This window comes from Glarea lozoyensis (genome assembly GCF_000409485.1).
Source record: "Glarea lozoyensis ATCC 20868 chromosome Unknown GLAREA1, whole genome shotgun sequence".
NCBI lineage: Eukaryota > Fungi > Ascomycota > Leotiomycetes > Helotiales > Helotiaceae > Glarea > Glarea lozoyensis.
In genome coordinates, this window is record NW_007360983.1 from 1965443 (window position 1) to 1985984 (window position 20542).

At 46.9% G+C, this 20542-nt stretch overlaps 8 protein-coding genes across 8 annotated transcripts; 3 read left to right on the top strand and 5 right to left on the bottom strand.

The window, feature by feature from the left end:
- Nucleotides 1-711: 711 nt before the first annotated feature.
- GLAREA_09297 (uncharacterized protein) lies at nucleotides 712-4795 on the top strand (the record flags this gene model as incomplete). Its single annotated transcript, XM_008078258.1, has 2 exons — nucleotides 712-2629; nucleotides 2685-4795. 2 exons carry the CDS (start codon nucleotides 712-714, stop codon nucleotides 4793-4795), a joined length of 4029 nt encoding a protein of 1342 aa, XP_008076449.1.
- An 858-nt stretch (nucleotides 4796-5653) lies between these two features.
- On the bottom strand, nucleotides 5654-6999 carry GLAREA_09298 (alpha/beta-Hydrolase; the record flags this gene model as incomplete). Its single annotated transcript, XM_008078259.1, has 4 exons — nucleotides 5654-5857; nucleotides 5907-6042; nucleotides 6094-6438; nucleotides 6497-6999. The coding sequence occupies 4 exons, from the start codon at nucleotides 6997-6999 to the stop codon at nucleotides 5654-5656; spliced, it is 1188 nt and encodes a 395-aa protein (XP_008076450.1).
- Nucleotides 7000-8366: 1367 nt separating this feature from the next.
- GLAREA_09299 (choline transport protein) lies at nucleotides 8367-10252 on the bottom strand (the record flags this gene model as incomplete). Its single annotated transcript, XM_008078260.1, has 7 exons — nucleotides 8367-8849; nucleotides 8897-9217; nucleotides 9273-9292; nucleotides 9343-9723; nucleotides 9777-9973; nucleotides 10024-10094; nucleotides 10148-10252. The coding sequence occupies 7 exons, from the start codon at nucleotides 10250-10252 to the stop codon at nucleotides 8367-8369; spliced, it is 1578 nt and encodes a 525-aa protein (XP_008076451.1).
- An 814-nt stretch (nucleotides 10253-11066) lies between these two features.
- Nucleotides 11067-11821, top strand: GLAREA_09300 (Acyl-CoA N-acyltransferases (Nat); the record flags this gene model as incomplete). The annotated part of the gene is made up of 2 exons (XM_008078261.1): nucleotides 11067-11445; nucleotides 11493-11821. 2 exons carry the CDS (start codon nucleotides 11067-11069, stop codon nucleotides 11819-11821), a joined length of 708 nt encoding a protein of 235 aa, XP_008076452.1.
- A 691-nt stretch (nucleotides 11822-12512) lies between these two features.
- On the bottom strand, nucleotides 12513-14516 carry GLAREA_09301 (uncharacterized protein; the record flags this gene model as incomplete). Its single annotated transcript, XM_008078262.1, has 1 exon — nucleotides 12513-14516. The coding sequence occupies one exon, from the start codon at nucleotides 14514-14516 to the stop codon at nucleotides 12513-12515; it is 2004 nt and encodes a 667-aa protein (XP_008076453.1).
- Nucleotides 14517-14573: 57 nt separating this feature from the next.
- On the bottom strand, nucleotides 14574-15023 carry GLAREA_09302 (uncharacterized protein; the record flags this gene model as incomplete). Its single annotated transcript, XM_008078263.1, has 1 exon — nucleotides 14574-15023. One exon carries the CDS (start codon nucleotides 15021-15023, stop codon nucleotides 14574-14576), a length of 450 nt encoding a protein of 149 aa, XP_008076454.1.
- A 1028-nt stretch (nucleotides 15024-16051) lies between these two features.
- GLAREA_09303 (FAD/NAD(P)-binding protein) lies at nucleotides 16052-17597 on the bottom strand (the record flags this gene model as incomplete). The annotated part of the gene is made up of 3 exons (XM_008078264.1): nucleotides 16052-16242; nucleotides 16300-16551; nucleotides 16607-17597. The coding sequence occupies 3 exons, from the start codon at nucleotides 17595-17597 to the stop codon at nucleotides 16052-16054; spliced, it is 1434 nt and encodes a 477-aa protein (XP_008076455.1).
- Nucleotides 17598-19628: 2031 nt separating this feature from the next.
- Nucleotides 19629-20471, top strand: GLAREA_09304 (uncharacterized protein; the record flags this gene model as incomplete). Its single annotated transcript, XM_008078265.1, has 2 exons — nucleotides 19629-19784; nucleotides 20160-20471. 2 exons carry the CDS (start codon nucleotides 19629-19631, stop codon nucleotides 20469-20471), a joined length of 468 nt encoding a protein of 155 aa, XP_008076456.1.
- Between the last annotated feature and the right edge of the window lie 71 nt (nucleotides 20472-20542).

Genomic DNA, 20542 nt, shown 5'->3' on the forward strand with positions numbered 1-20542 from the left:
GTCTTTCCCCGATTTCTCCGAAACTCCATCTCTTCCCAAGAACATCACCCACTTCATCCACGTCGCTGTCGCAATTGTTTTAATTTGCATGATACCCTTTGCAGTCTTGATTCTGTTTATAGCCTCCTTACCAATACCTTTTTGCGCCGCTTGTTTACTCCTGCCTTTTTCGTCAATTGATCATCTATTTCGCAATTCTTTAGCCTTGCAATCGACCACACCCTCACAATCTCGGAGCTGCAATTGCTATTTTGCAGCAGTAGGCCTCTCGGTCACCTGCTTCAATACCAGAATCATTCTCGGCTTGTTCAGCTTTGACAGTAATTCAATTGGCTCTTCAGCTCCTGGTCTACATCGACGCGGACTGCACTCTCCCGCACTGGGCACACCCCTCGAGACAATTGACATCGCAAGGCATCTTTCCGCCTTGCATGCTATCACCTGTTTATCGTAGGTTGGAATTCAGCGGGGTGGACGTTGCAATGCTATCGTACGACGTCCTTCCTCTTCCATGTTGGAAATAGGTCGCTAACATAACAATAGCGGCATCTTGCAAACCTACAGGTCCTCCTCTCCTCTCCATCGATAAGCGTGTTTCTCAACTCCTAAGCTACAAATGAACGAAAGTTTTGTTCCTCCAGCAATTACGTCCCGAATTAACCCTCGCATTTTCCACTCGCGGTCCTTGTCTTAAGGTGCGCCAGGTATGCAATGGCACCGGAAGTAGCTTTACCGGTCCCCCAAACTCCCAGTAGGAAGAAAACTTCTGGTGAGGTCAATGCAATCAAGTTGTTGGTTGAGATGCTTGTCATGGACTTGGAAAACAAATGGGGGTTGGGGCTACAGCTTCTTGATGGGTCGCCTAATAAAAGGCAACAGAACGGAGCGAGTGAAACCAAAGAGTGGCAGGTGGTTCATATGATCCAAGTTCTAGGCTGGCGGAGTCTACAAATAGAGCCTCTGCGAGAGTTTGAACAAAAAGCCGTGGAACTCTACACAGGCTGGAAGAGCAAGCCAAAGGCGGAGCGAGGTGTTGTACCCGAACGAACTCGTAACATCAAATACTCTCTTTCAACAAACGAAAAGAGGCAAATATTGGATCTATTGCACGATACTCTCAAGCCTCCATTTCGCGAGCTTGAGTCGACCAACAGAAATCGCACGCTGGATAGATCGGGAAGCTGTCTCTCACCCACAAGCCGCATCCAGCAAATAAAGAGTCCTCTTATCGACGATAGCCCTCTTAAGATATCGCTTCCTACCCCAAAACCAGATCCCAAGCGGCCTCGAGAAGAACTATTTTCAGACGTGGACCCTCGACACAAGAAAATCAAAACCCCTGGCCTGAGACCCGTGCCTCTCCCCGAGAGCCCCTCGATCGCAATGCCTCCGCCAACGGAAAGAGCAAGACCAAGCTTACAAGAGTCTCGGAGCTGGAGAAGCGAAACTACAAGTATGAGCGAGTCTATCTTCTCAAGATCGAACCACTCTTTCGATAGGAGTGGTGGGCAAAGCACCCAGGAAACTGTACCTGACCATGATCATGAGGACTTGCTTGATAGAACTCAGCCTAACATACCGGCTTCAGAAGCACATTTCAAAGCTCCGAACAACACCGCGCCAAGCTCCGACTACGATGCTGGTAGTGTTTTTGAAGGGAGTAGCTTCGAGGAGGTCTTCAAGCAAAGCACAGATGTAAATGGTCTATTGCGGGGTGTTGCACTTGACCCGGGACGAGTTGACGACTCTTTGTCTCAAGAGCTTCTGAATGTCGGGATTGAGAATAAGAGGAACATGCTGACAGTTGAAGATGTGTTACAAAATCGCCTTGACGCCGTCTTCCCACAGCTGCCTCCTTCACTCGACGTGGACTCTGTGAAATTGTATGTTATATACGAGATTACAAGAGTGTTCGTTTATGTTGGCGCCTCGATGGCTAGTGTGAATTTCCCTCAAACGGCCGATTTTGATGACTACGATAAGTTGTGGAATTTCCTTCAGAACCTTCCTGAGCTGAAGGGAAAGAACTTTCCCCCGAAAAGCGAAAGAGCAGCATGGGAAGCTGCGAAAACCGACTTTACTTCCAGAGGAACGGGATTAGAGCTTGGCGTCGTATTTTCTGGTAGCCTAACATATGAGATGTCTGAAGGCACGAACCCCTTGTTCCAATTCCAGCTAAAACCATTGACACTGGACAAGAAGCACCGGCTCTCCAGGAGACTAGGTGAGGATCGCTTCATACAGATCGACATGCCTCATCTACATGGCGATTTTCTGCCCAAAAGCCTTCAGAGCGACAGCGGCCATGCTGCTCTCCTAAAGTGGTTAGTGGAGCGTAGACATTGGCTCTTCGGAAGGACATGGAGACCTTTCCACTCTAAGCAAAAAGACCGAAAGGACAAGAAGGAGAAGAAAAATCACAAAGTATCGGATCCAGCTCATTGTGTCTACTTTTTTGCGGTCGATGGTCGTGGCCTCTACAACACTGGGTCTTCCATTTCACTCAACAATGAACGGCCGCAGGAGAGACACACTGCTATTGAGGTAGACGCTTTGCTCAACATGGTTAGATTAACACGAAAGAACAAGCATCAACCATATCTAAAGTTATTTTCGAGGACTTCTCTAGGTATGTAGTCAGTCTACTGCTTACTGCTTAGAACATGAAGTTAATAACAGTGTAGCTGTATCCCGCAATAACGCCACAGTGATATTGGAAAGAAAGGAAATTCGATATAAGCCGGACATCATATTCAATGACGAAGTGATGACAGATGGCGCTGGTCGAATGTCGTTTGCGCTCGCACAGAAAGTGACCATGATGCTCAACTTGCCGTACCCAGCAAGTGGCTTCCAAGGACGAATCGGAGAAGCGAAAGGATTTTGGAGTGTAGACCATAGCGATCGAACCGGCGAGCTTTGGATCGAAGTCTACGAGTCTCAATGCAAATGGAATCGAAGTAAGAGTAGAGATGAGAACGCCGTCGATTTTCATTCCGCCAATCGTACGCTGGAGGTTCTCAAGCCATCCGGGCCGCTCAGATCTGCCGACTTAAACTTGCAGTTCATGCCGCTTCTTATTGAAAGGGCGCTCGATAAGCCACTTATGAGGTACTCATTACGAGCGTTGCTGATAATCGGGTTACAAAAAGAATTAGACTATTTGCAAGCTTCACTTGAGGACGCGCCTTCGCTGCTCAGATGGGTGAACGAACAATACTCTAGCATCTCAGAAAGACTAAGGCATGGCGAAGTTCTCTTCGATGGGGGCATGCCAATGACATTGCACGAAAGGTTGATCATGTTGTTAGATGCTGGGTTCGAGCCAAAGAAACTCCAGCTCGTCACAGATCTAAGCAAAGATTTGTTTAAGAGAAAGTGCGATGAGTTAAAACAACGGCTAAATATTACTGTCGGTAAATCGACCTATGTTTACATGGTTCCTGACTTCTGGGGGGTCTTAGAGCCTGATGAAGTCTACATGGACTTTTCAAGCTTCGTTGATGATGTATCGGGTCAGTCAGGTGTTCTTCTACACAGGCAGGATGTCCTAGTGGCCAGGTCTCCCGCTCATTTTGTAAGCGACATTCAAAAAGTAAAGGCGGTCGCGAAGGTTGAGTTGATTGGATTGAAAGACGTTATCGTATTTTCAACTAAAGGCAATCCATCTCTTGCCGCAAAGCTTTCCGGTGGTGACTACGACGGTGATCTTGCGTGGTTATGTTGGGAGCCTTCGATCGTGAACAACTTTGTCGATGCCGAAGTTCCCGATGTACCTGATTTCGTCCAACAGGGTTTTGTCCGTCAGGATAAAACTACGTATGAGGAACTGGTCAAAAATCAGGAGCACCCAGTTTCACACTTCCTGAAGTGTTCACTGAGCTTCAATATGAAGCAAAGCATGCTTGGAATCTGTACGGCCTGGAAGGAGACGTACTGTTATAACCAAGGCACTGTCGCTAGCAAAGAGGCAACGACGTTAAGCGCACTCCTAAGTCTGCTCGTTGACCAAGCTAAACAAGGCTATTCGTTCGACGCAGAGGACTGGAACCGCCTTAGGAAGTCTCTTACAGAGGGAAAGAACGTGACGACTTTCATCCCCGAATACAAAAAGCTGAAGCCGGAATTCAAAAAAGACGCGAAGCACATCATTGACTTCCTCATGTATGAAGCGCACCTTAAAGTGGACAATTCACTCACAGCTTTTCAAGCAGCAATACCACAAAACATTCCCCAATGGGACGCTGACCTCTCATCACTTTATAATTGGGCCGCGGAGGCAGCAAAGGTAACTAACGAATGGGATGGGATTCTCAAAGATCTAACAAAAGATCTCGAGGCTCTCAAACTGTCATGGTCCAAAGAATTCACGAAAGGAAAGGCGTCAGAGAACCCTGATGACGCTGTGGACTTTAAGGCTACACTTTTCGAACACTTCGAAATGTATCAGAGAATACAGCCTAAAACGATAACAACTCTTACACACCTCCTGCTCTGCGATTATGCTTCACCGGAATACACGCATTGGTCATTGCTCAAAGCCTCGACGCTCTTTTCATCGTTCCACAAGTCTAATGTCAAGCCGGTTGTCTGGTTTATGGCAGGCAGGCAATTGGTTCATTTGAAATCACTCAAGGTCTCTCCAAGCGGTCCTCACGCCATTGTTCCCCATATGTACGTGTGCTACAAGCCCAACAGCTCGTTCATCAGACAGCGTCAACGTCGTGACGTCGAATACATCGAAAATGTTGGTGTCAGATCTGTTGATGAGGTTGATGCAACTCAAGAAGATTAGACTCTGCTCATTGCATCTCTTCTCCAGAACGGCTGGCGGCATGTTTCGTTTCGTTCGGTGAAACTCAGTTACCGGATTTATTACCTTTGGACCTTTATGAGGTTGACTTACAGACGAGTACCAAAAACGTACTCCGTCTACGAAATAACGATTGTACGAATAAATAGCAGTTCATATTCCCCTATTTGGTCTGGTTTGCCCGCTGGGCTGTTTTTTTCTTAGATACCCTGTATTTTACTCTTCGATTATACCCTTGGATGGAAGTGCTGTTCTTCTGGTTTGTGGGAGGCAGGTGGGATTCAATGGGATCTTGGGAGGAAGCTGGCTCTAATGTTGTCATGTTTGGAAGCGTTTGATTGAACAGATAGATAAATGTTCTGGAACTGCAGATGAAATGTGGAAGATGCTGGTTTGATGGATTTAAATACAAGACGAAAGACTTTCTTGCTGAATATCCTTGGGCCTTCTTTTACTTCGCTTTTCACAAAAGTCATGCTCAAGGGCTATTTGATGGATAATGCCCGCGCTTTGAGCAACATGGTGGGTCGTACCCTTTCAAAATGGCTGGGGCCTCGGAATCATCTTATTCTGTCTACTATGTTGTCTTTCGGACATTGACTATGACATAATGGAGCTATGGTAGCTCACAGAATGAGATCCGCAAAGTCCGAAAGACGACGTAGAAACTAATATAGGGTAATTCACCGTTCAATTCCAAGCCTAGCAGAGGCCCGCTAACCAGCATTTATACCAGGTAAACGCCTTCAAACAACACCATTTACCAAACTTCTTAATCTATCCTATGCCAGGACGAAAACCACACATCATCCCAAATTCGAAATTCGTCTAAGTTATGCTTTACAACCCATTATTCTTCAAAAAATCAGTAATAACCCTATACGCCCCCGTCGCATTATGATGAAAATTAATATTATGACTCGCCCCCGGATGCAGCGTCAACTGCAACGGATTTGCGTTCTTATAGATTGTTCGTGCTGGTTCTTCAAATATGCCTGTGCAAAGACCATCGCAGAATATGTAATCTTGTTCTCCTGAGATGTGCTGTGATTTCTTTAGCTGGTGGAAATGGGATGATATGGAGTGCACTTACGAGCGCTGGTTTCGTGAAATTACTAGCGTCCGTTGGACCAGTTAGGAGAGTCAGGAATTCGGTGATAGCAAATGGTTCTTTGGCGGCTTCAACGAAATCGATAGTCGCTTCGTCGAAATTGGGCTTTTTGAAATAACTGTCCTGAATCAACATCCGTTTATCCTACTCGTCACTGAAAAGAACTTACTTCTGAACCTGCGCAAACTTATCAACCCATGTCACCATCCCATTATCCCTATCCCCATACAATCGCGGATTCTGCAATGCTGCAATCCGCGGCACAAAACTCCTCGCAAGCCCATTAACGTTCAATCCCGAGCTGTTGAACCCAATCGCAGTCAATATCACCGCGTCTGAGATCTCCGGTGTCATCGAGATAGCCCCATGAGTAGCTAACGCGCCAAACGAAAAGCCGATATGGGCGATTTTCTCGGCCTTGATGTCGCCTGTGTATTGTCCGGCTCGTACGAACGAGGTGAGGACTTGGATTATGGATGTTGCAATGCTGAGTTGGTTTTTGAATCCGGAGATCCTAGTTCAATCAACACCTGTCTCTTTGCAACGAGTTTAGGAGAGAAAGGGGGATTTACTTCTGACTAGCACCACACCCCAACCGATCATAGAAAAACACACTATACCCCTCCGCCACCGCCGCCTGCACAAAATTAAACTCCTCGGGCCGCCACGGACTATTCCAATGTGCTCTCGCCGGTCCAATCCCATGCGTCGCGAAGATCACGGTCTTCTCCTTTCCGTTCTTGATCTTCGGCGTGCAGAAACTCGCTGCGATTTCAAAAGTTGCGGTCTCTGGAGCCGTCGGCGGCTCGAGCACGCCTGGGAAGCCAGCGGACGGACGGGTCGTGGCGATGGAGAGGAAATCGGTGAGTTCGAGGTCCGACGTCCATTTTGTGAAGTTGAAGAAGAAGTTTGAGGAGGTTATCGGGACGGGGATTAGGTGGTCGATGCAATCTGCTGTTGGGGGGTAGTAGGATTGGGTTAGGGAGGAGAATGAACCGGAGTCGTTGGGTCGGGAGTGGGTTGAGGCGAGGGAGAATGGGAGGAGGGATAGGAGGGTTAGGGTGAAGGTATGCATTTTGGATTAGAGTATTATATGATTTGGAAATGAGTGTGAGGGCTACCAGGCCGAGGAGAATGACAGAATGAGAGAATGTGAATAATCTTGCACAAAAGTCCCAATCTCTGCGATCTTATACTCTCTCCGCCGTTCCTACCTTCATATTGTGTTTTAGAAATTCTTGAAGAAGATAGTGGTCGAAATTGAAGAGTTACAGGTTGGAAACTTCACGATGAGGTTTGCCGAATCGGGATGCAAGTGACCCCGGCTCGAGGATCGACGTGGCTGCATCTGACACTCCCGCAACTTCAAGGTTTTGCCTCGATTAGGATGCCGGCGTGCTTACTTAGACAGCCTTATTTTTGGAATGGGGAAGTTCTGGTTTGTCATGGTAAATTGTCGTGGTGATGGGGAATGAATTCAAGGTACCCCATAAATCTTTCAAGTATTTTACCTAATTAAAGCTACATTTCAGCGAAAACGTATGACTTTACGATATTTTTTGGTGCAGAGAACACAATGATGGATTCGGCGAAACCAAATTCATCCTAAGAATTAACCTTACTTCAGCCGCAGTAACGCTCTCGTGTAACTTCATCTGAACTTCCTGACAGTAATGTCGTAAAGCACACGAAGCTCGCATGCGCCAAACGCCCGGCGGGATGTTGTGTCCAGAATGCTCAGCTATCAATACTATTACGACTGGCTATCCTGAATCCGTGCTAATATAATATAAACGCCAACAGCTCCATCTCAAACCTAACGCACTCACCGTAAGCTCCTCCAAAATTTTCATACACCCCAAAGTCCGATTGACCATTCCGAACGGTACCACTACAGTCTTACTCCCAAGCAATCAGGAAAAGGGGTAAAACTTTCTTGTTTCTCCAATGATGCATCCTTCGTCAGCTTTCAAGTTTTTGTGCAAGAAAAAGAAGGGGTGTTTTGGTTCTCGCTTAAGGCTTAGGGGGGTGCGCCCGAAAGGGGAAGCACTAGTGCGGAGGTTTGTACACTTGTACCCTGGTAAGCACCAGTGTAGCGATGGTCTAATTCGGAATAAACATCTCAAAGTAGAATATCAAAATGCAAATTATTCAGTCGATGGTATGATTTTACAATATAGTCTTATTAGGTATTTGCGCCGTCTCGAGGTCGCTAAAATCTACTAGATATTACCCAATCGTTCACCGAATTACATCAGTCCATTCCCACTGCATTTCCCTCGCACGCATAATAGCGTAATATCTTAGTTGATGAAGAAAATCTTGTCATAAACATATACAACACCAAATTACTCGCCCTGCCTTGAAGTGTCCAACACCTACAATGTTGGTACGTAGTGCAGAACCCCAACGAGTATCCTACACTCTCAATTCGAATGCACTTCAAATTCTCTCAATAACCGGTCCGCGATATGTCTTCTTCGCACGAACGAAATAGTATACCGACGCAATTATCATGACCGCACCAAGCATCAACGAACTATAATTCATGCCCTTGACGCCTGGACTCATAGCCGTTGGCCAAAAGCTGAAAAACAAAATAACAATCATGTATAGACAGCCAACCGCATTGATAACTGTGCCCCAAGGCTCCGGAATACGCCAAGCTCCCCAAGTGAGCTGGTGAGACCCGCCTACATTCGTCAAGCTTGTCGAGTTAGGGTTGAATGGACCAATCGACCCGCGAAGACGACGCCAAAGCAGGAGACTGTTTCCGATAAGATAACTGAGATAGAGGGATGATACGGTGAGTGAAAGAACGTCGTTGAATGCTAATGCACTGCCGAGGATGATGAGGGCGAGGAGGAGAGCGATCCCTGTTGTGAGTGCGATGGATATGAGTGGCACGCCTGAAGTTGCGTTGACCTGTTACTGTTAGTACTCCTGCATACATGCTAGAGTGACGAGCTTACCTTGCTTAACTGTTTCCACCCAGGCATCCCCTTATCCCTAGCGAAACTCCATGTCATCCTACTTGCAGTTGCCACGAATGCAATCAAGGCGCATATCAACAATATCACAACGAGAGAGGACATTGCTGTTCCACCAAGCGTTCCTGCGGCACCTTGGAATATGGCCATGAATGGAAAAGGAAACTTGACTACTTCTTCTACGTTGCCGAGACAAAAGAGAGTGGCTAGAAGCATGCTGAGGCCGAGGATGCCGTTGATGGTTATGGAGAGGATCATGGTGCGTGGGACGTTCGTGGACGCGTTTTGGATTTCTTCGGACATCTGCAAAGATCAGTTAACACACGTAAGGAGAATTATCTCAAACTGGATAACGTACGTGAACAGCACTATCAGCACCTATTATCTCGTCAGTAGACCCCTAAAGAAGAATAGACACACAAACTAACCCAGAAAACTATAAACCGGTCCAACCAACCCCACCATAAACGCCAACCCCTTCGTCCCAAACCCCCCCTCATTCAAGAACACCGTGAAAACATCTTTGGCATCCGTCTTCACCGGGCTCAAGTACACCAACGGAATCAAAATCGCAAAGAAGCCGAGCACATGAATGACTAAAATCAGTGCTTCAATCGCCGGGAGAGCGCGTCTCGCAAACGCATTGATGCAGACGGCGAAGAAAACGCAGATGTAGAAGAGAAGGAGGGTTTGCCAAGGTTGCGGGACGTGAGAAGGTGAGTTGAGGGCTATGAGCGCTTGGATGAGACCACCGGCTAGGAAGCCGCCGGCGGAGACGTTGGCTTGCCAGGCTGTTACGTTGATCCACCCTGTGTGTTGAGTCAGTGGTATGCATTTAGGGAATTGAGTTTGGGTAACGTACCGACGAGGTAGCTTAGAAACTTCTGGCAAGAGGTTGGTGCAAGCATGGATACCCAGTGGTATTGACCGCCTGCTGTTGGTGCCATAGAAGCCAGTTCCCCCATAGTTGAGAACACAGCAAGGTTTCCAAACCAAACGATTAGAAAGCCGTAGATCGAGCCTGCGTATCCGCCATTTGCAAAGCTTACAAGAAAGAGTCTGTCGAATGTCAGCTAGGATGACTGTTTTTCGAGGAGGGAAATTAATACAGTAAAACTCCTTCCCATGTACACATAATAGTGCAACTAAATCCCAGCATAGACATGAAGCCGAAATTACGCTGTCACCAAACGTATTAGCATCTTTCAAATAACAAGATCTGTTGTGGCAAACCTTCAGCACGGGTTTCTTCCCCAGGTGAGACAGAATCGCATCTTCGCGATCTATATCGGACTTCTCTCCACGGTTCGCGTTTGTTACGTCTTCCGACGAAGACATGATTATGTGGATTATAAAATCGAACGAATGGATGTTGTCTCAAACTTCTCTTAGTGAGTGTGTTTGTTTGTAGGAGTTCTAAAACGAACGTAAATCGAGATGTATGTTGTTTAAGTACCTCAAATGTATCTTCTTCGCCAAGTCAATCAGTGAAAAGTCTAATTCAGATGAGCCTCATTGTTTTGATCGGCTGAGCTTGCTTTCTATAATTAGTAGCCCTCCATATATAGTCTACTAGTCCAGATTTAGATGGAAAACATACTAAAAATAAGCGTAAGTGAATTCACTCTACTCTCCATCTCGTTGACACAGTAGGTAGAGTGGTGAATAACCAACGCGCTTCTCGGCTATACTTGTAACGCTCGTCAATCCACGTATTAGATACCATCTATTAGCTGTGTGGTGTGACACCTGAATGAAATCAATAAACGAATTACTAGTAGCATAGCTTACCATGTCTGTCATATCAAACGCGCTTCTCGGCTATACTTCCGATGCCTCGTCAGTGAACTTATTTGAGCCCATCTATTAGCCATATACCGTGATCTTTGAATGAAATCAATAAATGAATTACCACTGGCATAGCCTACCAGCACTGCGCCATTAAACGTGATCTTATTGTGAATAGATCGATCTGTTGTCCAGTCAGTCACCTCTAGACTATAAGGGTCAACATTCTTGCTCCTGCTCCAGACCCTTTTCAACCTTCACACACATTCGTTACATCTTTGGTCCTCGAACCATAACCAATACACCGAAGCAGACTCCAGCAAATAAACCATCAACTTACACACAGCCAACCCTCACACACAACATGCCTCTCTCCCTCCACATCATCCCCTCCCACACCCCCCACGATTTCACCCCCATAACCACAACTGAAGACCTCGCCTACCGCTCCCCCTACAACACATTCTACGAGCTGCTCCGCGGCTCCTCGCTCGCAGACTTCACCACCCGCCAAGCAGCCGCTCACGTTGGCGATCCAAGCAGTTTCTGGTGTTACGTCGTAGACGATGCCACGGGTGTGGTAGCTGGAGCTATGGGTTGGAATTTGCATGAGGAAGTGGTTGATTGGAGGGGGGTGGAGGTAAAGGCGGAGTGGCTTGAGGGTGAGGAGAAGGAGTTGGCGGATTTAGTGTTTGAGCAGTTTTTTGGCGGGCGGGGTGCATGTATCGGCACACCTCACTTGCGTAAGTCCCCTGGAATTCCTTTCTTTCTTCAAAGCTAACACAGACAGTGATATCGTACTGCTTCACCCACCCCTCATACCGTCGTCAGGGTGTCGGCCGACAAATGATGGCCTATGGTCTCGCCATCGCCGATGCAAAGGGTCTGCCTACCTGGGTTGAGTCCACGGAGTGCGGACGCGTTTTCTATGAGAGTTGTGGGTTTGAGATGGTGAACGCGTTGGAGTTTGAGGTTGAGCGGGTTGTTGGGGAGAAAGAGGGGTTTGAGAAGCGGACTGGGTTGGAGTTGCCCGAGGGGAAGAGGTGGGGGTGGGTTTTGAAGAGGGAGGTGAAAGAGGTAGAGGAGGTTGTTGAGGATAAGGATAAAGTGTTTTTGTAGAGCGGTATTTTTGAGGTGGCTGGGCGGACCTGCTCGTTTCTTTTGGTTCCTGCAAGGAGGACATGGTGTAGATGAAGCAGGACTCGGCTTCTTAATTTTGTCGGTGGTATTTCGATTTCTAAAGAGAGGATAATTTTTAGATTCTGAGAATGGGTAAGCGGGCGGATGGCAACCGAATCTGGTCGCTAAGCTGATACAATACGTATGTTCTGATAATAGACAGATTTATTATACTGCTCATTCCTCGGGCAGTTAGCTAGACGTTATGCAATAACATGTTGATGAGAAGCACACTTCCTTCTGGGGGTAACTTTACTATATGATCGATGTAGCCCAGCCATATCTCGGCTAGCTACGTGCCATACTTCATCTTCCATCTTCTAAGTTTGAAATTCTTCGCGCACCACTGAACCTACTGACAGATGGAATCCAAATTGTCCAAGACCATGAGACGGCAAGTCGGCCACACTCAACAAATAAAAACGGCTTTCCCCCAAAAGATCCAATAAGGTGAGCCTATGTAACGCCAAATCGCACACTCATATTTCCGAGTACTCCATTCATCCCCTCGATTTGTTCTTGTGTAATTCATAACTGCATTAACGATGATCTCAACAGAAGCTTGTTTGACGTACAAACCAATTTCGAAGTCGTCCTGAAGCCACAACACCCAGCCAGCAGCCTTCCACGCTTACATGACATTACAAGCAGGCTCTTCAAATTGAAATGGCTGATGCAGCTTCTCTTCATCATCCGGATCGTCCAAGTCTTCCCAATACACATGTTGCATAACGCCATATCTAGGATTCGTAAGGACGTTTGCAATCACTTGCATGCATTCCGGGTCCTCATCAGCCAGTAGTAAAACCGTGAACGACACCCTTTTCTCTTTCGCCATATCCTTGTTTGTCTCATACGCCATGACCCAAAGCGGATTGCGTAGGCGTCTCAGTTCCTTTTCTATAAGATCCCAGTGCATCATAAATATCGTGGTGATAAATGTGAAGTTTAGAGCGGACAGAGGTCGTGTGCCGGAAACGTCGCTGGCAATATCACGCTTCAAGTAATCCAATAGTACAGTCCCACTCAGTAACGTGTCTGCAGATTTGGGTTTGGGTAATGTGCCTCTGGTGTAGCCTTCAGGTAGAGCTGGTAACAAGCTCTCGGGTATGTCTTCCTCAGATTCATTCAGCAACATCTCTGAGACTGAGGATAAAGACAAGATGACATCTTCAGGCATGCCCTGTGCCTTGGCCCGAGCGACAAGCGGCGAATCTTCTAAGATATTTTTGCCAGTCTTGGGGTCCTTGGATGATTTAACTTGGGCTAGCCGATGCGCGCCCATCAAGGAAATTACTGGAATTTCTTCGTCTGTAATACGTTCTGGTAGCCAGTTTGACTCTCTGAGTAGCCTGAGGAGCGACTTCTCCTTAAAGAAGCGATTTGCGTTCAAGCTCACAATTCCATGCATATCAGTTGACGTCCGGCTAATACCCCGCCGAATAGCTCGCCGCTGAAACAAGGATCGGCGACTCCCAGTCTCGCCCATCGCGCTGATAAAGGCGTCGTCAAAGTTATCAGTGGGTATGTCGCCGTTGGCGAAGAAAGTAGTCAAAAACAGACTTTGAATGGTAGCGTAGAGACCAACTTCCTCCTCGATGTATCCCGTCTTTACCAACATGTTGTGAAGATGAATTAGACTAAAAGGCTCTGGCATTCGATCCCATATTAGAAAGTTGAGTCCGTAGGCTAGTTCCAGTCCTTCCATCAAGCCCACGCCACATAGATATGGTGAGTACTCCTGGACGCCGTTGGTGTTAGAGTTCGAGAATCTCGAAGGCGGGATGTCGGTGAGGCCGCTTATATACATAGATTCTCCTAGCCAATTGATGAAGTCAATGTTCAAGTCTTCTAGGGTCGCATCTACAAGTTCGTAGCGTTTTGGGTCCCCATTTAGCATGGCATCTTTTTTCAGAACCTGTCTCAAGATATCAACAGCTTGCAGGTATCCATGGCCTATCCGTTCATTTTCGCGATCCAGAAAGAGATCAACATCTCTTCTCAGACGAAAAGCCTTATTTGGAGGAGAAAGAACATGCCCTCGAAGAACATTATTGTACCATCCGCGGGATATTGTGAACGAATCAACAATGCACTGGATTTGAAAGACGTGATGAGGTTGAATACTTTTTCGAAAGTCCGTCCCTGGTTTTTGCATAGCTAGGGAAGTGATATGACCTGCGAACTCGACCAGTCCGAATAACCGACGGTGCTTGTTCCAAGGACCAGTGGTGGACCAATCGACTTTTGCCAAATCGTGATTCTCTCCCTTCATGGTATTCCTTTGTACAACTATTGCCGAGAACTGATTAACTAGATCGTAAAGCCAGTTGACAGTGTAACTACGCCGCCATTCGATACGCTCTTCCTTGCTGGCCTTCTGAAGGTCCAGATTAGGGTTCCAGTTGTGGATCTTGCTGAGCATGCGTTTCGTTGGCTTACCACTTCGGGTCATTTGAAAGTCATTGATGAAGTCAACAAGGTCGGTGTAGGCATGGATAAGAAATTGCTCTTTGACGTCGATATCCGTGTTTACTTCAACTTTGCTTGTAGCAGCTCCCGGCTTCACACTGAGCAATTGCATATGAAACATGCCTTTGGCTTTATCAGCATCTCCCCTGGTGATGGTCTGCATGACTGTTTCGTAGGATTCATGACCAGGAAATTCAACAAAAATACTCGACTCGCTCTGTTAAATCCAAGCAATACAGGTGTTGGAAAGCGTTCCGGCAACCGCCGTATTCAAACCTTCATAGCAGGTCTGCCGCCAAGTTCTTGCCAGGTACTGACGAAACTCAATCCACTGAGTTACCAGTGAGTACACAGCCATGAGGTAATCGGTAATTATTCCATCATCATCTTCGATAATGCGGTAGCTTTCCAGTGGGACTTCGGCCAGATCTGGTTCCTTGACCAATGGCTTGGTTTTCGGTTTTGGTTTCTTTCCCTTCTTGCCTTTCTTCCCTTTGCCAGCGGGCTTTTTTCTTGGGTGAGCAGATGGCTTGTCCGAGTGATTATGGGTTTCTTCTGTTGACTCTTCACCGTCCGAGGAGCCTTCAAGTTGAAGTGTCAAAAAGCCATTCGCAAAGATGGACTCTTCCAATTCCTCGTCTTTGTTTGTGCCTTCCTGACTCTTTTCCATGGATGACCACAAAGCGCCTCCAAGAGCTTTGAAGCACTCTTGTAGAGTATCCAGAAAATGCTTGTGGGCAACATTGCTTTTCTCAATCTCGGGATCTGGTCTTCTAGATACAATCTGCTAAAACAAGGAATATGTAGCAGATCGTGCAGCAATGATTGATAGAAGAAGACGATAGATTTTTGATGGAATTGGATCAATGTGCTCAGCGATGAGCTTTGAGAGGGGTAAGAGGGCGGAAGTGGAAATTTGACCGGTCGTGTTCAGCGTGAAAAGAGTGTCGCTGGACTTGGCCGATTTGCGTGAAGCCTTGATGATGTTGTTTGAGACATGAAGCATCCAGTGAAGAAACTTCTTCTGGTCTTGCTTGTACCGCAAGTATGAGTTTTGGTCCGCCATCAAGAAGACGTTGTGATCATGTCACGACGTAGAATGAGGCAATGGATACCATGATATACTTGTGGCCTACCCGTTTGTTCTCATGCAAGTGGCCATGAAAGTGGACTTGAATGGCAGACAGAGACCAATCATCTATGATCCTTGGGTTGGTTGAAACTGCCGAGAGCGGAATGGTCACGTGTAGCGCGACGCCTTCGCGATTGTTTTTACGCGTAAAGAAAAGTTTCTATCCCGTACATGCTCTGTACATTCTCTGTTCCTACACCATCTTACCAGCCATTGATATTGATCGAAGGATCAACCATTTACCGGCTCGTTCCATTTGAAAACAACATGTCGTCGAAGGCAAGCTATTCGTAGCTCTTGGCGCTGCGAGAAACCACGAAAACGCGATGCTCGAGTTGTCCTGGAACAGACGGATGGAAGTGGCCGCCAACCTACGAACGAAACAACCAGTAAAACAGGGCGCCTTGACGGAATAAGAACAATTCGGTAATCTGCGGATTCATTGGAGCGAAATTCTTCTGCCGTCAAGATGGCATATCGGCTACTAAGCTCAGAGGGAAACATCAAGGTCAAAATTAAGGCGCTTTCCAGCTACCCTGACGCCGTTTCGCGGAAAGTAAGGAACTTCAAGTGTCTACGGGTGTCCAATCTACATCGGCTGCATCGGCTGCACCCACCTCGCTTTTGGCTGTTTCCGAGCTCTTGTTAAATATCCTTTCTATCTTATAGCAGCTGGGAAGCCATTTGTCGACTTCCTCTTGACGCCCCCTCATCTGCTGCACCAGAGCTTCCGCCGCCTCCAAGGTTAGAGCCATGCCTTCAACGATCAGTAAGTGGTTAAATCATGCTGAAAGGATTCAAGGCAAATGCTTACCATGGCCGTTGAAGCCCGCACAGATCCACAACCCCTTTTCTCCTGGGTCTTCTCCAACGATAGGCTGTTTGTCGACCGTATAGCCCATGATGCCAGTCCACTCCTCTACGACCTCACCATTATCTCCCCATACCTCCCTGCCGTAAAATGTTTCTGGCATAGAATTTTTCAAATGTTTGGATATATTTGGGTGGATGGTTGAATCATCAAGCGTCCAGTGTTCTCCTGCCGTTCCCATCGATCGACCGCCTCCTATAATTGAAGTCAGTGATGGAATGGTAATGTCGGAAAAGCATGGAAGACAAACCGATGAGCAGGTCGCCCTCGCCAAGTGTTCCGTCTGGCCTGCTCTGCCAATATTGGAAGCTTGAACTGTTCACAAGGCAAGAAACCCTCTCTAGTACTGGATTACGGTCAATCTTAGTGCCGGGGCGAACCGCAGCCATTTGACCTCGAGTTGGTACCACAAACTTTGCAACCGGTGGGTACAGCATTCCTGTGTACGCGTTTGTTGCCAAAATCACCTTTTCGGCTTCAATATCTCCTCGATTCGTCTGCACAATCCAAGCAGATTCGTTATCACCTCCCGCTCCAGTCTTGGCAAGCACCTTCATTACTGGGGTATTGCTTTGCAGATTTAGCCCCTTTTCTAGGCAAATCTCGAGGAGTGCGCAGACGAGTCTGTACGGGTGTAGAGTGTACGATTTGAAATGGATTGACCCGAGACTATCGGCCACTAGAAGACGCTCTTTTGTCTCCCCCGCGCTCCAGATTTCGTATTTCTCCGAGAACGTTATCCCAGTCTTTGATGCATATTCATCTCGATATTTAAGAGCGGATATGACTGTGCTCCAAACCACTGGGCATGTATAGATCTCTGATGAAGTCCTTTGCCGCCAATCGCAATCAATTTTCAGCTCTTCGACGAGCGTCTTCATGTTCTGTACATTTGCTTCTTCTAGTTTTTGCACCATACAGGCAGTAGCCTCCCCAAACTTCTCTATGTCTTCTTCGAATCTGATGAAGTTTCCGAGTCTGCAATGCCCTCCGTTGCGGCCAGTGGCACCACTGCAGGTTTGCCGAGCTTCAAGCATAACAATCGAGGCGGACGGCTCTGCTAGAAGAAGTTTATGAGCAATCATTGCGCCAGTAACGCCTGAACCAACGATAACATATTTGGATTTGGACGGCAAAGTTTCTGTTGATCTCAGATCAGATATCTTTGATGGCTGCGTTTGCCAGTATGAACGCGTCGGGTTGGCGACTGGCAAGCCGGGTTGGAAGGACGATTCGGACATGCTTCGAGATTCATAGAACGGTCCAGGAGTGAAACGATGAGATTCTTTGTCAGAGTCTATTATAAATAGGTATATCTAGCCATTCGGATCTTCATTTGTTTTAAAGCTCCCACAAGCTCTCTCTCTCTCTTATCACTAGGCAGGAATCTGCCGTATCGATGTGCGTAGTTGGGGGTTTAAATCGGTTGGACAACCCAGCATTGTCGTAATTATTGCCGCGCGCAACCCTTCACCCAGTAAAGGCGTTGTCGATCCCACAAATACGCTCTCACGCCCTTCAGGCAACTTGAGCTAGCCTGTTTCGGACACTCGCAAGTACTATTTGAGATGGTCTACATCTTTTCCCCATGATGACTGGTTACTTTCGCATCTTTCTAAGCGCAGTAATTTGTGGGACTCTACTCAAAAGTGGATCGCATACCCGTTTAGGCAGGAGCTCAAATATACCATTATTCACTGATTCTCCAATAATGAGCAAGTTTCGTATACACCGACACCCTTAGACGGAGTTGGACAACCTGGTGCCTAGCGACTAGTATGCAGCAATTGTTGGAAAGAAGCTTGAATACACGTGAAAAGCTTGTGAAGGTGGAGGGATACCAACCTAACAATACCTATAGGTAGGTACATGGCATTTGCGCCACACCAGATGCAGTGGCTTGCGTAAGGAGATACGAGTCCATTATTTTTTTGTTTGGATATGTTCATGAGATGCTACATCATATTCAGTGTAAAGACTTCGACGTTCCAAGGTTCTAGAACATCAATTTTCTTCTCCATTCCGAACCCGCATACCCCGAGTCCGTAGCCGTCATAGTACCTTTCATACTCCGTACACCATTACATCTAACAAGAAAGTATCCCGGTATGTCTATGGCCTGAGAATCGAAGGCTCGATAACGATCGAGATGAGTGAGTAGTTCAAGTATCGTGCGAATGAAGTATCCGTATTTTGTTCACCAACCAACACGATGTTCACGTTGGTGCGGGGAACTATTTTGTGGCGATCTTGGAAATCGCGGATATGGAGTACTTTGCATCTCCCCACTTATGGAGTTGAAATACGGGTATTGGCAACTTACTTGGAGTTGAGAATGGCTCAGCGATTGATTGTAACTACGAGGACTTTTATGAAGCCCTTTAATGGGTTTTTGAGTATGGTTTGTTTAGACTTGGTCCTATTTGATGTGGATTACCTGTACCTAGTGGGAATAGATGAGCGCCCTTTCTTTGGGCGAAGTGATACCTTTCGGTTTTCTTTTTTACCGTTATGCTGTAGTCAGGTATAATTATTTAATTTAGTTCCAAGAATCTTAAATGTTCTATTTGCTATTGATGAAAGCGTTGCTTAAAGAACTGTAATTGGTATGATTTGTTGACGTCGAGGTACATCATGGGAACTAGATTTCATTTTCTGGTTTGATTTAGTTCCCACGAGAACTTGAAGCTTGTCCTATACTATGATTATTAGGAAGAAAGTAGTCCTTCTTAACATTATTTGTATAAATCTCAATCTCGTGAATCAATAAAGGGCGCTCGAAGTTGTTGATTCGAATAAACAGGTCGTATTACGTCACGTGCAGTCCTCCGTCCTTGAGCCTTGGCATTTCCCCCACCACCAACGACAACCCATCATCCTCACCACCACTCACTGCCCTTATACAATCATATGCCATCCCTCTATCTTCACAACACCATACACAACTCATAGCTTATCACCGAACTTCACATTTTGATCACGCTCCTCGCATCAATCTGCCATGCGCTCAACAATCATGATTTGTCGCGCCCAGGTTTCAGATTCCCGAAGCGCGGGTTTCAGGATGAGGCTGGTGGGGTGGAAGGTCTGTGATGGGATGGCATATGGATTGACGGGTTGAGTTGACAGGTTGATGTTCTTCTTACTTCTAAGAATTTTCTATTCGAGATATAGTATTGGACGATAATCACATATATCATCACCGTCAACAGCAATCATCATCGCTTCCCAATTCGACCCTATTCTCCATCGTACATCGACATAAACACACAATGCTATCTTCGCCAATATCTCTCGTGTTCCTTGCGCTTGCGACAGGTGCGCTGGCGAGTGTGAATGAGGTACTACCGAGGATGGATCTAGGAATGGAGCTGGAGATGAGGGAGGAGTTTGCGGTGTTTCCTAGGGCTGGGGAGACGAATTTTCAGGTATGTTTGGGATTGTTCTCTTTTCTTGTGAAGAGAGGGGGATGAGAGAGAAGGTGGGAGAGGGAAAAGAAGGAGAGGAACAAAAGGAGAGAGGCATCGTAGGGGGATATGGGGAGGGAGGGCAAGAGAAAAGATGAGAAGAAATCGGAGGGTTCAAGATGTGGAAGGTTGGGTTGGATGGTGCTTGCGCTTTCTGTTTCGCGAATTGGTGGTAGTGAAGTTGATTCTCTGCGGTTATGCAGCAAGCGCTCAAGCTGTATAGAGTTCCCTCGCTGTACTCCTGCGCTTGGCTTCTCCGTTATAGATCTCGGTCATCTCCCTACTTTCCTCTTCCGCCCATTATTCTTGTACATATCCAAACTAACTTCCTCCCAGACATTCACAGCCGCACTCCTCTCCAAAGTCGCAGACCCCGTAATAGCCAACGGCGGCTCCGACCCAACAAAACCCTTTACCTGCAACGGCGACACCTTCTCTACCCTCACCGATGCCCTCAAACGGTCCTGCAGCAACCAGAAGAACGACTGTGCGAAGGCTGTCAATGATGCGCTATCGTCTAAAACGGATGGAGGGCTGCAGGTGAGCGATTGCGATGCCCAGGAGAAGGAGTGTAATTCTGCTGGGGCGGGGGGGTTGGCGAGTAAAGATCTGCAGGATGGGAAGGCTGACCAGTTGGTTTTTTGCTGAAGGCTGCATGCTGTGCAATGGTATATTGCTGGGACTTTGTTTTGGGGAGTTAGGATTTAACGCCGTGAGCT